This window comes from Condylura cristata, unplaced genomic scaffold (genome assembly GCF_000260355.1).
Source record: "Condylura cristata isolate star-nosed mole 26May11 unplaced genomic scaffold, ConCri1.0 scaffold00007, whole genome shotgun sequence".
Classification (NCBI taxonomy): domain Eukaryota; kingdom Metazoa; phylum Chordata; class Mammalia; order Eulipotyphla; family Talpidae; genus Condylura; species Condylura cristata.
In genome coordinates, this window is record NW_004567108.1 from 42,364,870 (window position 1) to 42,377,926 (window position 13,057).

At 32.7% G+C, this 13,057-nt stretch overlaps 1 protein-coding gene across 2 annotated transcripts in view; it reads right to left on the reverse strand.

Annotated features, from left to right (window-relative positions):
• Nucleotides 1-13,057, reverse strand: part of TRAPPC13 (trafficking protein particle complex 13) — a 35,570-nt gene that overhangs the window by 2,837 nt on the left and 19,676 nt on the right. Inside the window, exons 6-11 of one of the 2 annotated variants that reach the window (XM_004678262.2) lie at nt 12,566-12,638; nt 11,303-11,347; nt 5,932-6,065; nt 4,069-4,267; nt 2,324-2,424; nt 85-232 (exon numbers count right to left, since the gene is read on the reverse strand). In XM_004678262.2, the coding sequence (XP_004678319.1) occupies nt 85-232; nt 2,324-2,424; nt 4,069-4,267; nt 5,932-6,065; nt 11,303-11,347; nt 12,566-12,638 (700 nt within the window). Of the gene's footprint in view, nt 1-84; nt 236-2,323; nt 2,425-4,068; nt 4,268-5,931; nt 6,066-11,302; nt 11,348-12,565; nt 12,639-13,057 lie in introns of both variants that reach the window. The other variant, XM_004678261.2, reaches the window with a different exon arrangement.

Genomic DNA, 13,057 nt, shown 5'->3' on the forward strand with positions numbered 1-13,057 from the left:
ATTAGTAATAAGACAGAAAATATGACTAGAATAAATGACTGTGGGTTAACAGCCCCCAAAGAAATTACTTAGAAGAGTGCATACCTGCAGTCCCTGCACTGAAGACAGGAGAGTAAGGGCAAGACAGAGAGAGGAACTTGGATGTAGTTTTCCAAGCTGTCTTCCTGAAATGCCACACCAGTGGATAGAATTGGTATTGCACATTTCCAACACCAGATCCATGGTCCTTTCACTGCTGAAGGAATCAGAGAAACAGGAATAAACCTTGTTCCTTTTGCAAAGAGGTTCTGTGACATATCTTCTTCTTTATATTTCTTCCACTCCTGCCACTGAATTTGTTTTCTGGGTACCCAGAGATAAACACCAGAAATAGAAATCAAAAGCTATTATGTCATTTTTATTTCATTTAAGACAGAATCAGGAAAATGAAATGAGATGGCGTTTTTTTAAGGTTTAAAGTGGCACTGAAACTCAGCTGCCTATCTGGGTGTAGGCCTTCTGGTTCTATTATTGAATACTGGCTCCCTGGTGCTGATTTGTAAATAGCTTTGCCATTTCTCCAGATTTTAAGACATCTGTGTCTAATTTTGTAGCTTCGTATCCTTTCTATTTTCGTTAAGTACTTCACAGGAAAGAAAAAAATGAACTGAATCTGTTTCTGTGGTTTTGCTATTTAATCTATGGTTCCGTTTTATGCAGATTATGTAGAAAATGACTGACAAGATTTAGAAGTAAACACCATTTAGTTTTGTTCATTGTTAACAGACATTTATGCATGTAGATATCAGCTCAGTTTAGAATATATGTTAAACTTTTAATGTGTATGTATTTTTTTACAAGTGAATGCTCATAATGAAAAATAGTTTTCTACTCTACCACTATTTATGACTACTTTCAAGCCTTCAGATTCATTTTCTGAGTCTCAGGTTTTAAACATCTTGCAAAAGTTATAAATTGAGATGACTGTAGAAAATCTCAAGGTTTCAGAATATTGCAAAAAAGAAAACTTCAATGTATTGGAAGTCAGAAAAACAGTGCGCAATAATTACTGGAGGAGGGAACAACTGATAAGCAGTTATTTTAATTTGTATGTGTATATGGGTATGCAATCACATTTTCATAGATGAGGAAACTGAAGATCTAAGAAATATGTGCTTTCTAGAAAATTTGAATCAACAAACGTTAAAGTGAAGTACTGAAAGAAACGAAATTTATTTTTACAGTACTTTGTCATTTGGTCATTAATCAATTTGCTATACCTCAACAAACCTCAAGACAAACAAAAAAATCCAAAAGCACACCCTACATGCCCTGTGTGTGTTGTTCCCTTAGCTCCTGTACAGGAAGATTTACAATGCTGGGCAAGATGTAATCCCTTTTCTTGAATGATTCACAATCTATGAATGAAGAGAATAATTATAGTGACATATGAATATCCCTAAAAAACTACAATAAAATTTGCTATTACAAAGGAAATATTAACTATGTATGGGACAATCTAGGAGGCTTTATAGAAGAAGTATTTTGGTGTTTTGAAGGATGAATATTTCCTATCTTCCAAATGTCATAAAAGTAGAATGGATAAGAAATGCTTTAGAATTCTAAATTTAGACTACGAGGGCTGCAATACTATCAAAATGTCCCACACTGATAACATACACACTAAGTGGTAATGTCAGTAACAAAACTGACAGGACTGGGACTTAATCCTAAATTTTCCTGGCTTCAAACCCTTGTTGTTGTTGCTTCATATTAGATATTATATTCTGTTCCAAATCCAGTTTTCCAGTCTATGATTATCCCTTATTCATAACTAAAGCTTTTACATTTTTAAAACTCAAGATACAGCTCAGGTATAAGTACACTTCAAAAAAAATCTATCAAATACATTAAATCTGTATTTTGTCATTCTATAAGAACCTACCAAGTTCCTATCTGAAGTGGGAAAGAAATGTAAATAATGAAAAGAATATGAACTTTGAAAATATACCTGGTTTCAAATTATGTCCTTATGTTTTCTGGCTCTCTGAGCTTGGATAAGTCACTTAACCTGTGTGTTGGCTTTTTCTTACTTAGAAAGCACACAGTATCTACCACCTAAGTTATGAAATGAATGAAACAGAATAGAGAACATGTCCAGTAGAGTAGGAACTCAAAAATATGTGATATACAGCTAGCAGATGAAGAATTTTATAGTAGCCAATTTCAAAGAGGGCTAGATGTCAAAAGGAAACTTAAAAGGAGACAGAATATTTAAAAGACTTTAAAATAACTTTAGGTAGGTAATGAGGAACAGACATCTACCCACAAATATTTGCATTACCTGCAATTTGTTATTTTACAGGTAATATGAAAAGGTTCTTCTAGGTTTACAGTATCTGGGATTGCCTCCAGAGATAACCTAACATCTCCATAACCTGGAGCCTAAGAAAAAAAGCAACACAGTTAACATACATCTATTACAAAAGCTCTTACTTTTAATGACGGTAACACACTAACACATTCACTCAACAATTGTTGGGTTTCCAAGCTGATGTTCTGAGAAAATACTCACTTTTCTATTATTCTTAATTTATTTGTTGCTGCAACCTTTAGAACAGCACTATAGACCTTGACCATTTTTACTATTAATTACTCCATGTTCAGCAGAATTAAGATGAATCTCACAGTAAAGAAATTTCAGGGGCTTTGCTTTTAAAGGGATGCTTTCCAGAGATAATGAAGCTTAATCATATGTTGCTATAAATAGTAAGGTTACTGTCTAAACAAAAAGGACAGATCATTCTGAAAGAATTCATCAAGAATAGCATGTGTGTTCACAAGACATGGTCAGGGATGGGCCACAGAAACATCAGGGTTTGAAACAAGCACTGGCAGGATGGTAGCTCGGCTGTATTTTAAAACAGGCCATAGGGATAATCTTTGCTTTCCCTTTCAATTACCACAGACAATAAAAGTACATTTCAAAATATATCAGAACAGTAATAATCAGGAATAAGAGACTTCTTTAGCATATTCTCACTAGTACATGCAAAAGAAGGCAAGGCAGAAATCAGATAAAATATATAACCAAAGCTTTCAAGGTAACTTTAGTGGCACTCACCTTCTGAATTGCAGGTGACTCAGATATTAAACATCTTAAAAAACATATGAATTGAGTAGGGTGAATATAGTGAGCCCTAGAGTTCTGGGACATTGTAAGAGGGAAATTTTAATGTATTGAAGTCAGATGACCAGTGAGTACGAACTGCCACAGAAGGGAACCATGGTTAAGTAGGTATTTTTTTTTTTTAAAGATTTATTTATTTGGCCCTCCCTGGTGGCGCAGCGGGTTAAAGCACAGCACTGAGAATCTGAAGCCACTTCCGTATGAGTTCGATTCCCGCCTGCCGCCTGCCCCGGAGGAGACCACATGGCGAGCCAGACCTCTCCTGACCTGCCCGCTGCTCCCCTCAGCAGTGTACTTCGTCGATCTGCCTGTTCTGCTCCCTACTCTGTCTCTGGTGAAGCCTCTCACCGCCCCTGAGCCTCTGGCCTGTACCCCAGTTCTGTATGAATAAATAAATAAATCTTTAAAAAAAAAAAAGATTTATTTACTTATTCATATAGAACTGGGGTACAGGCCAGAGATGCGGAGGGTGAGAGGATTCATCAGAGACACAGCAGGGAGCAGAAGGCACATCTACGAAGTACACTGCTGAGGGGAGCAGTGGGCAGGCCAGGAGAGGTCTGCCGCACCATGTGGATCTCCTGGGCAGGCCGGAATGGAACTCATGCGGAAGTGGCTTAAGCTTTTCAGTGCTGTGCTTTAACCTGCTGCACCACCAGGGAGGGCCCTTAAGTAGGTATTTTATTTAGTATAGTTTAAAAAAAAGGAACTATACTAAGGATAAATTAACTTTTAAGCATTTTTCATACATATCAATACAATATTAAACCTTAAAGATCAGTGAAATTACTATTCTAGTAGTATTATTTTATAGTGTGCTGACATGACAGAACTAGGAAAATTTTAAGTTGTTCTATCTGACCCTCAATGCCAAAAATTCCACACTTTTCCAGACTTACCATTCTTTGAAGTTGGCTGGTCTGTAATCTTCCCCTTTCTCCTAGATTTGTTTTCCACACTATGTCCAACTTTCCAATTACTGTGACTCCCTTAATAATGCCTGCCTTTTCGGCAAATTCCTTCTTGGGCTTTAGGCAGTACAAGTACTGTCGTGTATCCATTGGCTGCAAATATGCTCTTGATCCAAATGTTGTTACACTGAGAGGTGGAGACAGAAACGGAGACATTCTCTAATATCTTTTAAAGGAAAAACTATGGCTCTTAGTGTACCTTTGGACAGGAGGTGGATGACTTACCACCCAAAGATCAAGAACAGATTAGTGGTTTCAAAACAAATGAAAAGGACTTGTACTGAGAGTGTTTACTTGTTAAAATTCTTTTTTTAGTTGATATGGAAAATTTTGAGGTTCTTTATAGTACATAATATTACCTAAATTACTAGACAGGTATCAGTTACGTAAAAATGCAGCAGATCAAAACCTTAAGCGGGGGCTGGGGAACCTAGGTAAAGGGAATCAACTATTAGAGGAAACTAAACTTGGCGGTGATCACAAAGTAGTATATACAGATATCAAATTACATCTTTTAAACCAATGTCACTTTTGAAAAATAAATCAGAACCTTAGGTATACCATCTGGTTCTCTAAAATTACAAAAGACAATATAGTTTATAATAAGAAATGTAGCAATCTAAATTAATTATTTTCAAAAGGAACAGAAAAAGAATGGAAGCCTTGTTTTCCTCATTGGGGCTATAGGAGGTCATGAACTTTTCTGCAACTAACCACCATAATGAAAGTATTTATTTCTGATTAAGACAATCAGGTACTTTTTTTCTAGCTAATCCTTCTTATGCATATTAATGTTAACCCTACATTTATTATTCCTCTTCTCAGTTACCTGTAGAAAGCTGTATGAATTTAACTTTTACACAGGAAAAAAAAAATGATCCATTTCTATGTCCTACTTCTTGATATGAATAGAATGTTTCATCTTAAAACTCACCCTCATGAATAGTGCCATGTGAAATAAGAGAAAGACAAATACCAGATGATTTCACTGATAGGTGGAAATCAGAGAAAGAACAAAGCATCAAACAAAATCATACCAATAATAAACCCTAGAGATTTCACAATGGAACTGAGACTAAGATGGAGGAAAGCGGGAGTAAAGCACAGTGGGGTGGGGAACACTGGACTAAAATGGAGGACTAGATGCCTTGGCGGATGTGGCGTGGTGACCTGTCTGAGGAGATGTGATCCTATGGTTATGAACCACATGCAGTGTTATATAAGCCATTGTAATCACAATGAAAACAAAAAACTAAAAATCTCATCCTCATTCTTACCCTTTCCAGCTTCACCATTCTTTTCCATACCTGTTTTCTCATTTGCAGGATAAGGAAGAAAGGTTTCATATTTACCTCACTGAATTATTATGAAAATTAAAAAAAGTACTTCAAATACTAAACACAAAATGCAAATGGCTAAGATCTTTACATGTAAGAAGGGATTGAATAGGTGAGCACAAGAGACTTCTAGGGCAGTGAATTATTTTGTATGACATAGTGTGTTTATATCTGTTAAAACCCACAAAAGGGCTTTGGTTATAAGTATTAATACTGGCTCATAAATTGTAACCAATGTGCCAAGTTTAAAGGAGATGTAAACAATAGGAGACACAGTGACTGAGGAGAGGAACATGTGGATTCTGTGTTTTCTGACAAGTTTTTCTGTGAACATCAAACTTCTCTAAAAAAATTCAATCTATTAATTAAAAAAAATTACAAGTCATCTAAAAGGAATGGGTATTAGAATAGTTTTTATCTGTCAAAATAAGAACACTTCATAGTTTATATTTACCATTCTCCATCTTGGTTGATTGAGTTTAATTCTGCCACATTGTACATTATAGATGGCTCCAATGAAACTTTCTCCATAAACATGGGTGAGGTTGTAATATTTTGAATCTGGGCTTCCAGAAATACTTCATCAGTCTGAAGATATGAAAAAAATATCCACCAAAGAGTGATGATATTTAAAATATGTAACTCAACAAAATATCTATATGAAAAAATATATTAACCACAAATGTGATTAGTTCATGCCTGCAAATCAAAATTATAATAATTAATGCAAGAAGTCTTCATCCTAATGTAATTAAATGTAGGGGCAAAGTCAAGTGTTAGTCAACTGATACTTGTCAAACAATGGATGGAGGATAGTTATATTTTTTATACTGACATCTAAAAGTAATTTTCAGTGGGAATTTCATTCACAAATATCTCAAATCATCTAGTAAATCGTTAAAAATGTTAAAATGCAATTCACTATAATGAATATATCTGTGCACTTATCATTTAAGTGATATAATGATGTTTATTAAAAATATTCTGGCATAATGTAACTTGTCATATCACTTCAATTTAGATAGTACAGGAACCACTGCTATCATGAATAATCTATTTTATAATCTTACAGGATTTAGCTTTTTAGTTAAAGTAATTTATGGTGGTCATTGGTGATTTCTTGATTCATTTAAATGTATATTTAGGGATAATATAGTGTGAATTATACCTGACAAATTTAGAAGCATTTAAATCAAACAAAAAGTGTATTTTGTAGTCTTAGAAATAAATCTGAAAAAATGGGTAACTTAAATGTGTACTTTAATATAATGTTTTGTTCCCTGGTTGGTTATATTAAACATCCTTTTCATGCTATTGGTTGTCAATTGTGTGTGTTTATGTAGTAGCTCCCTCTTTATCTGTGGTACAATTTAAGTTACCTGTGAAAATATTATATACAATATATTTTGAGAGAGACCACATTCACATGCCTTTTATTACAGTGTATGGTTATAATTGCTCTATTTTATTATTAGTTGTTGTTACTCTTATTGTGCCTAACTTATAAGTTAAACTTTATCATAGGTATGTAAAAAAAAACAAAAATAAAAATAAAACAAGTCTAGAGTTTGGTACTGTCCATGGTTCAAAGCCATTCACTGGGGTTTTAAAACCAAAGTCCCATGGATAAGCAGGGGCTGCCTAATTGAAGGGTAACAGATTGAATTGGTTTAATTTTGAAAAATGTTGTATTTTAACAGAACTAAGTATAGAACTAAGTTTATAGAAAAATGATGTATTTAAAATATTATGAACTTTGCTTAAAGTTTCACAGATATATACAGAAATAAAATAACAAACTATGATAAAAAAATTTGGTACTTAAAGAGTTTTTAACACCAAATCCAAGAAAATAAAATACAATAATGAAGTTATGATTTAAAAGATTCTTACTTAAAATAAAATACTTTCGTCTTTGGCACATGTGTGCAAATGAAAATGTAAATACAGTGAGATAGCCATTTAAAAATGTACCACTTAAGTACTTTTTCTCAAAAAAAGTATATATATATATATCCCATCAATCCATTGCTTCAAAAAAAAATAACCATAAACCCACATTTCAATTTTAAAAATGAAATTTTCTGCATAAATTTAGGAAGAATTTAGATTACATGGAAGAAAAATAAGCAGCATAATGGAAAATTAAGTTAGTTTGAACAATTAACATAATGCAATTTGACACTTGAAAAATTAGGATAAATAAGAACTTAAGATTTGTGGCAGATGTTTGTATGGAAATGATGTGATGCAAGCATATTTTTTAAATAGAAATTTAAAAATACTATTTCAGTCAACTTGAGGAAATTTGACTTCTTCTGTCACTGTTGTAAGAGGGCCAATCTTACTTGACCCAGACTTAAAACTAGGAACTGCTATGCATTAAACATGAATTCAAACTAGACAGTTTATTAAAAAAATTGAAGTATGAAAAGGTAATTTTTAGTAAGATGTTGAAATTGCAAAGTTATTTTGAACAAAGTTAACAAGTCTCTCTTAAAAAACACTGAAAGGGGAACACAAAACTAAGAATATAATTATTTCAATATGACAATGTAGTCTTTGATATAATTTTCCCTCCACATAACAAGAGAATACAATACAAAAAGCACAAATTATATATACATCTTTTTGAAGTCTCATAGGTGGTTTCAAAACTAACTACTTTTCCATTATGTTTTGTAAGGAGAGATTAATTAGGCAGACAGTAACAACATAGTGAGTAAGAAAGCATATAAATTTATAATAAAAAGTCAAATTACCACAGAACTGAGGTCACTCTAATGGAAAAATAAAAAAAAAGAAAAATTAGAAAAATCAGAATTAAATGTTAAAGAAAAAAGAATAACTAACTTATTTGAAATAAAATGCATTTCTGCATTTTTTTTATTTACTAAACAAGACAGCATTAGTAAAACAAGAAATAAACAGAAAGCAACATAAATATGACAAATCATTTTTTTAAAAAGGTGAAACTGCTAAGGTTATATGAATATAGAAGAACAACAGGTGAGTGACTACTTCAATAAGAGCAAGTATTCAATGGTACATCTTGGGGAAGGGAGGTATATTTCATTATTCTAATTTTACAAATTCTTTACCTACATTGTAGTTTTTATAGATTACTGGATATATACAATGTTCCACATTCAGCCAATATACACTATACAGCTTCTCCTCAATTTACCCAATAATAGATCCTTTTTTCAAGGAACATCTCTGGCAACTAGAATGCCATGGATCCCATTCTAGGGAATGCTGGGCAAGAATACTTCAACTGAGTTTTAGTCTTTTTTTGTATACATATTTTCTAACGCTATTTATTTATCAAAGGCCATCTCAAATGTCACCTCTTTCATCAAACACAGGCAGAAATCACTTTCATCTGTTTCCAGCATACAAGTATACTCATTTAGTGATGTGGGTGGGGAGAGGTGCTTATATCATCAGTCTTCCACCAGAACCAAATCCAGGAGTGTTGGGAAGGTGTTCAGTATATATTTATTTCTCTTCAGTACCTGGCATGGAATACTATACTTAGCATCTGATTAAATGTTTGAATCCTAGCTTCTAATGTTACCATTCTTCTTATAAGGTTTTCCTATTTTAGACTACTACTACAAAATTACTCATGAAACTTGTTTCCCCTTTAAGTGATTCATGTATTATTAGAAACAGTATAATAACCTATGTTAAGATAAATGTGGGGCTAATAATAGTCATTTTGTGAGGTATCACCTACTGATTAGTGTGGTTTACTAATTCTATAAATCTGCCCAAATTTCCTACTTGGAGTTAAAACAATCCATCTCTTTGTACAGGCTGATCAGTATTTGTTTTCCTAATGAGTAATACAGGATAACTGTATAACACAGAATATAATACAGGTATTATAAAATACCTTAAAGAGACCCTAAATACTACTGGTTCACTATTGGCTTTTAAAGTAAAGTCTATTTTCAAAAGTACAGAATTTTACTAAAAAATTTAGTTTGTTGGCAAAGTTTAGATTAAATATTACATCTCCGTGTAATGTTATTGAGAAAGGAAGCACACAAAATTGTTACAATGATTATACAGAATATTATATACAAACCAGTAAAGACTGAAAGAACATAGATTAGTGAAGTATCAGTTACTTGCTGGTATGGTGGAATTGTGGGATTTTTCTTTTGGGGAAGTGTCACTTATAATATTCATGGGATACCTAGCAATTTAAAAAACTATTTGTAAATCACTTTAAATAAGAGTGTTATAAAACTTCACAAGTAGCTCATATACCACCACATGTTAAAACTTAAATAGCTTAACATGTGCCTTACTAGGGGCTAATTAGATAGAAAAAATAGACGCACTAACACCCACCCATTAATTTTAATTTTCTGACTTATACAACTGAAAAGTTAACAGTCACCTCTTACTGTGATATTGTTTCTAGTAAAACAATATTCTAGTAAAACAATATTCTAATACTATTTAATTAGAGCAAGGAGAATAGTTAAACTCTAATAATGAATAATATAGTATTAACAAGAAGCAAGGTAGAATAGACACCTGGTATCCCATCTTGTCTATTCCCCAAAAGCATCTAGTAACATCCTTGCTCAGTATGTCACCTCCCAGCTAATATGTATGTTCATCACTGTGTACTCAATATTCCAATTGTATTTGCAATTCTACTGGGAATGCCTTCTCTGCACTGGCATTTTGAGGTTTTCAACATCAATTTCTCATAAATTTTGCTACAATTCACTCCTCTTCCATAAAACTTCCAACTAATCCAAAAACCAAACCCTGAGAGTTTGTGTGACTTATCTTTTCATATCATTCTCTTTGACTCATTCTATACCACATGAGGTAGTTTTGTTATTTTATGCACTTATCTTTTTCACCTTATTAAGTCATTGCTGTAGTTCAAATTTATCTTAGATATCTTAGTATTTCTAGTTGTATTACAAACATTATGCTGAGTAAAAACCGATGCTGATGGCAAAAATAAGTATCAAATTTGACACTATCGCACATTTCTTATCATCATCTGTTTTTAGAATAATAAAGGTATACCCTTTGTTTCAAAATACTGTATTTAACTATTTTTTGAGTTTTTCATTGTGATACAAAACATATGATTATGTGGGAACCTCAAGATTATGTATAGGATTATGTATAGGATCCTCAAGAAACCTGCCTTTTACAAGCCAGTATTATACAAAAGAAATCCAAGCAATAAAACCTGGTAAGGCATTCTATTCTGTCTCTTTTGTTTGGATATAAGATATTATCTTTTATCCTAAAAGATTATGTTTGCCAAATTTGCTTCTACCTAAGAGCATTTCAAGCTATTCACTAAACTAAGTAACCTAACTTCTGGCTGGTCCACTGAATTCTCAAAACAAAGAAATTAATGTGCTGAGGATTACTTGTCAGTATTTTTTCATATAAATACATCTTTTTAAAATAGGGTTAAATTTCTATTTTTGTAATATTGGAGCCATATTATATTAAACAGATTTCTAATGTTTTTAGATAGTAACAACAACTATTAGATGGAATGATAAGGAATTCATTAGATAAAAAGGAATGAAAGGCTCACAAAATTAACAGACTAAAAAATCAAGGCATTGTAATTCCATGACAATTGCAGATTAAGGATATCTACAATAAGTTATTTATTTCTGATTGAAGTTTATGCTCATTTTTTCATAATTTGAAATCATATCAGTAATTTATTTCAATGTGCAAAAAATGTAGACTCTAATGTCAGAATTTTAGTCAGTTAAGATCTTAATTTTTAATTTGAATCTCATTAGGTTCCCAACACTTACCTCTGCATTGTAAAATTTGGTTTTCACATCCAATGGTTTGAGAACCTAGGTGAACAAAGCATGTAAGTCAGAGATTCCTATCACGGGACCATTTATTTTTGTTTCTTTTAAATTATAAGGTTTAACATCAGCAAAGGCTTGCTTCAATTTTAATTGTAAAAGAATTTTCTAAAGAATATGCAATGCTCTTGCAAAACCACTCTCTCTCTCACCTCCCCTCCACAAATGCATTTTTTTTTAAAAAGATTTATTTGTGCATACAGAATTGAGGTACAGGTCAGAGGCTCAAGGGTGGTGAGAGGCTTCACCAGAGACAGAGTGGGGAGCAGAACAGGCAGATCGACGAAGTACACTGCTGAGGAGAGCAGTGGGCGGGTCAGGAGAGGTCTGCCACGCCATGTGGTCACCTCCGGGGCAGGTGGGAATTGAACTCATGCGGAAGTGGCTTTAGATTCTCAGTGCTGTGCTTTAACCCGCTGCGCCACCAAGGAGGGCCCACAAATGCATTTTTAAAAAAGCAACTATGCTTTCTTGACTGGGTGATATGTGCATGATAATCACTTCATACATTGCTAGGCTGACCACATATATGTAAATGTACTTCTCTATGTATTTAAAAAAAAAAAGTCTACCAAAATAAGCAACCAAAGAAACTTATTTTCTCTTAAAAGGTATTTTAAATCTTAAATGAGTGATGCAGTGAAATAAGAGTAAATATTTCCCCCTGTTGATAGTACAGTTTCTTCCACTTACAGGATCATATGCAGATTTAAACTTGTATGGATGTATGGCATTCTTATCTCCCCACCAACACATAGACATTTGTGAAACCTACGGTTTTAAACCAGTTCTGACCAAAGACTTGGGACTTGGAAAACTTAATAAATGAAATTCCATCTAAAATATCAGTGACTTTAGTCACTTGAAAGAAGCTTATTGTAAATATTCTACAAACATTTCTTCAGAAATCTGATACTATTATTAATCCTTCTAGATTCTTAAGTGCTTTTTTGCAAAGTCGTAACAGAAATTTTATTTGATAAAAAAATGAAATTTCACTACAAAACATTACATTGGCAATGATAATTAGTCTTCATTTAGTTTTGTCAGAATTTAGATTATTAGTAATATGGCACATTGAAAAAGTTAAGCTACCTGCTTTATGTGAAGCCTGTTTACACTACAGATAAGTAAGAGTAACTGTATTCTTCTTCAGAGGGACAAAGGCATCTAAAAACTGATTACCATTGTCATACTTAATACCTGAAATTTGAAGAATTTTCTAAAGTACATTTTTTCTCCTCCCTGAGTTGTATAACTCACTGCACACACCAAGCTGAAACAGAAAAAATTGTCTTAATGATTTTGAATCATTTTTGATTTTGTTTAATAGAAAATTTAAAACACCTCATTTCTGCAGGTGCTTAGAAAATATTTATACCCCAATGATGTGAAAGTGTAGTAGAGTGAACCTAGCACAGTAAAAAAGGAGGTCCAGTGTTCATGATACAATTACATGAAAACATGCTCTGACTAGCAAAATTTCAAGATACTCCATTTTTGAAAGAGGAAGTCAAAATTTCCCCTTTAAAGGGGGACATATATCCAAAAATAAATTCCAGATAAACAAAAAACTATTATTATAGTTTTATGTAAAAATAAGTTTATATAATCTAGAATAAAAAAATTCTAGGGTGGAAAAGAAATTTTTTTTTTTTTAAAGATTTATTTATTTGTGCATACAGAACTGGGGTA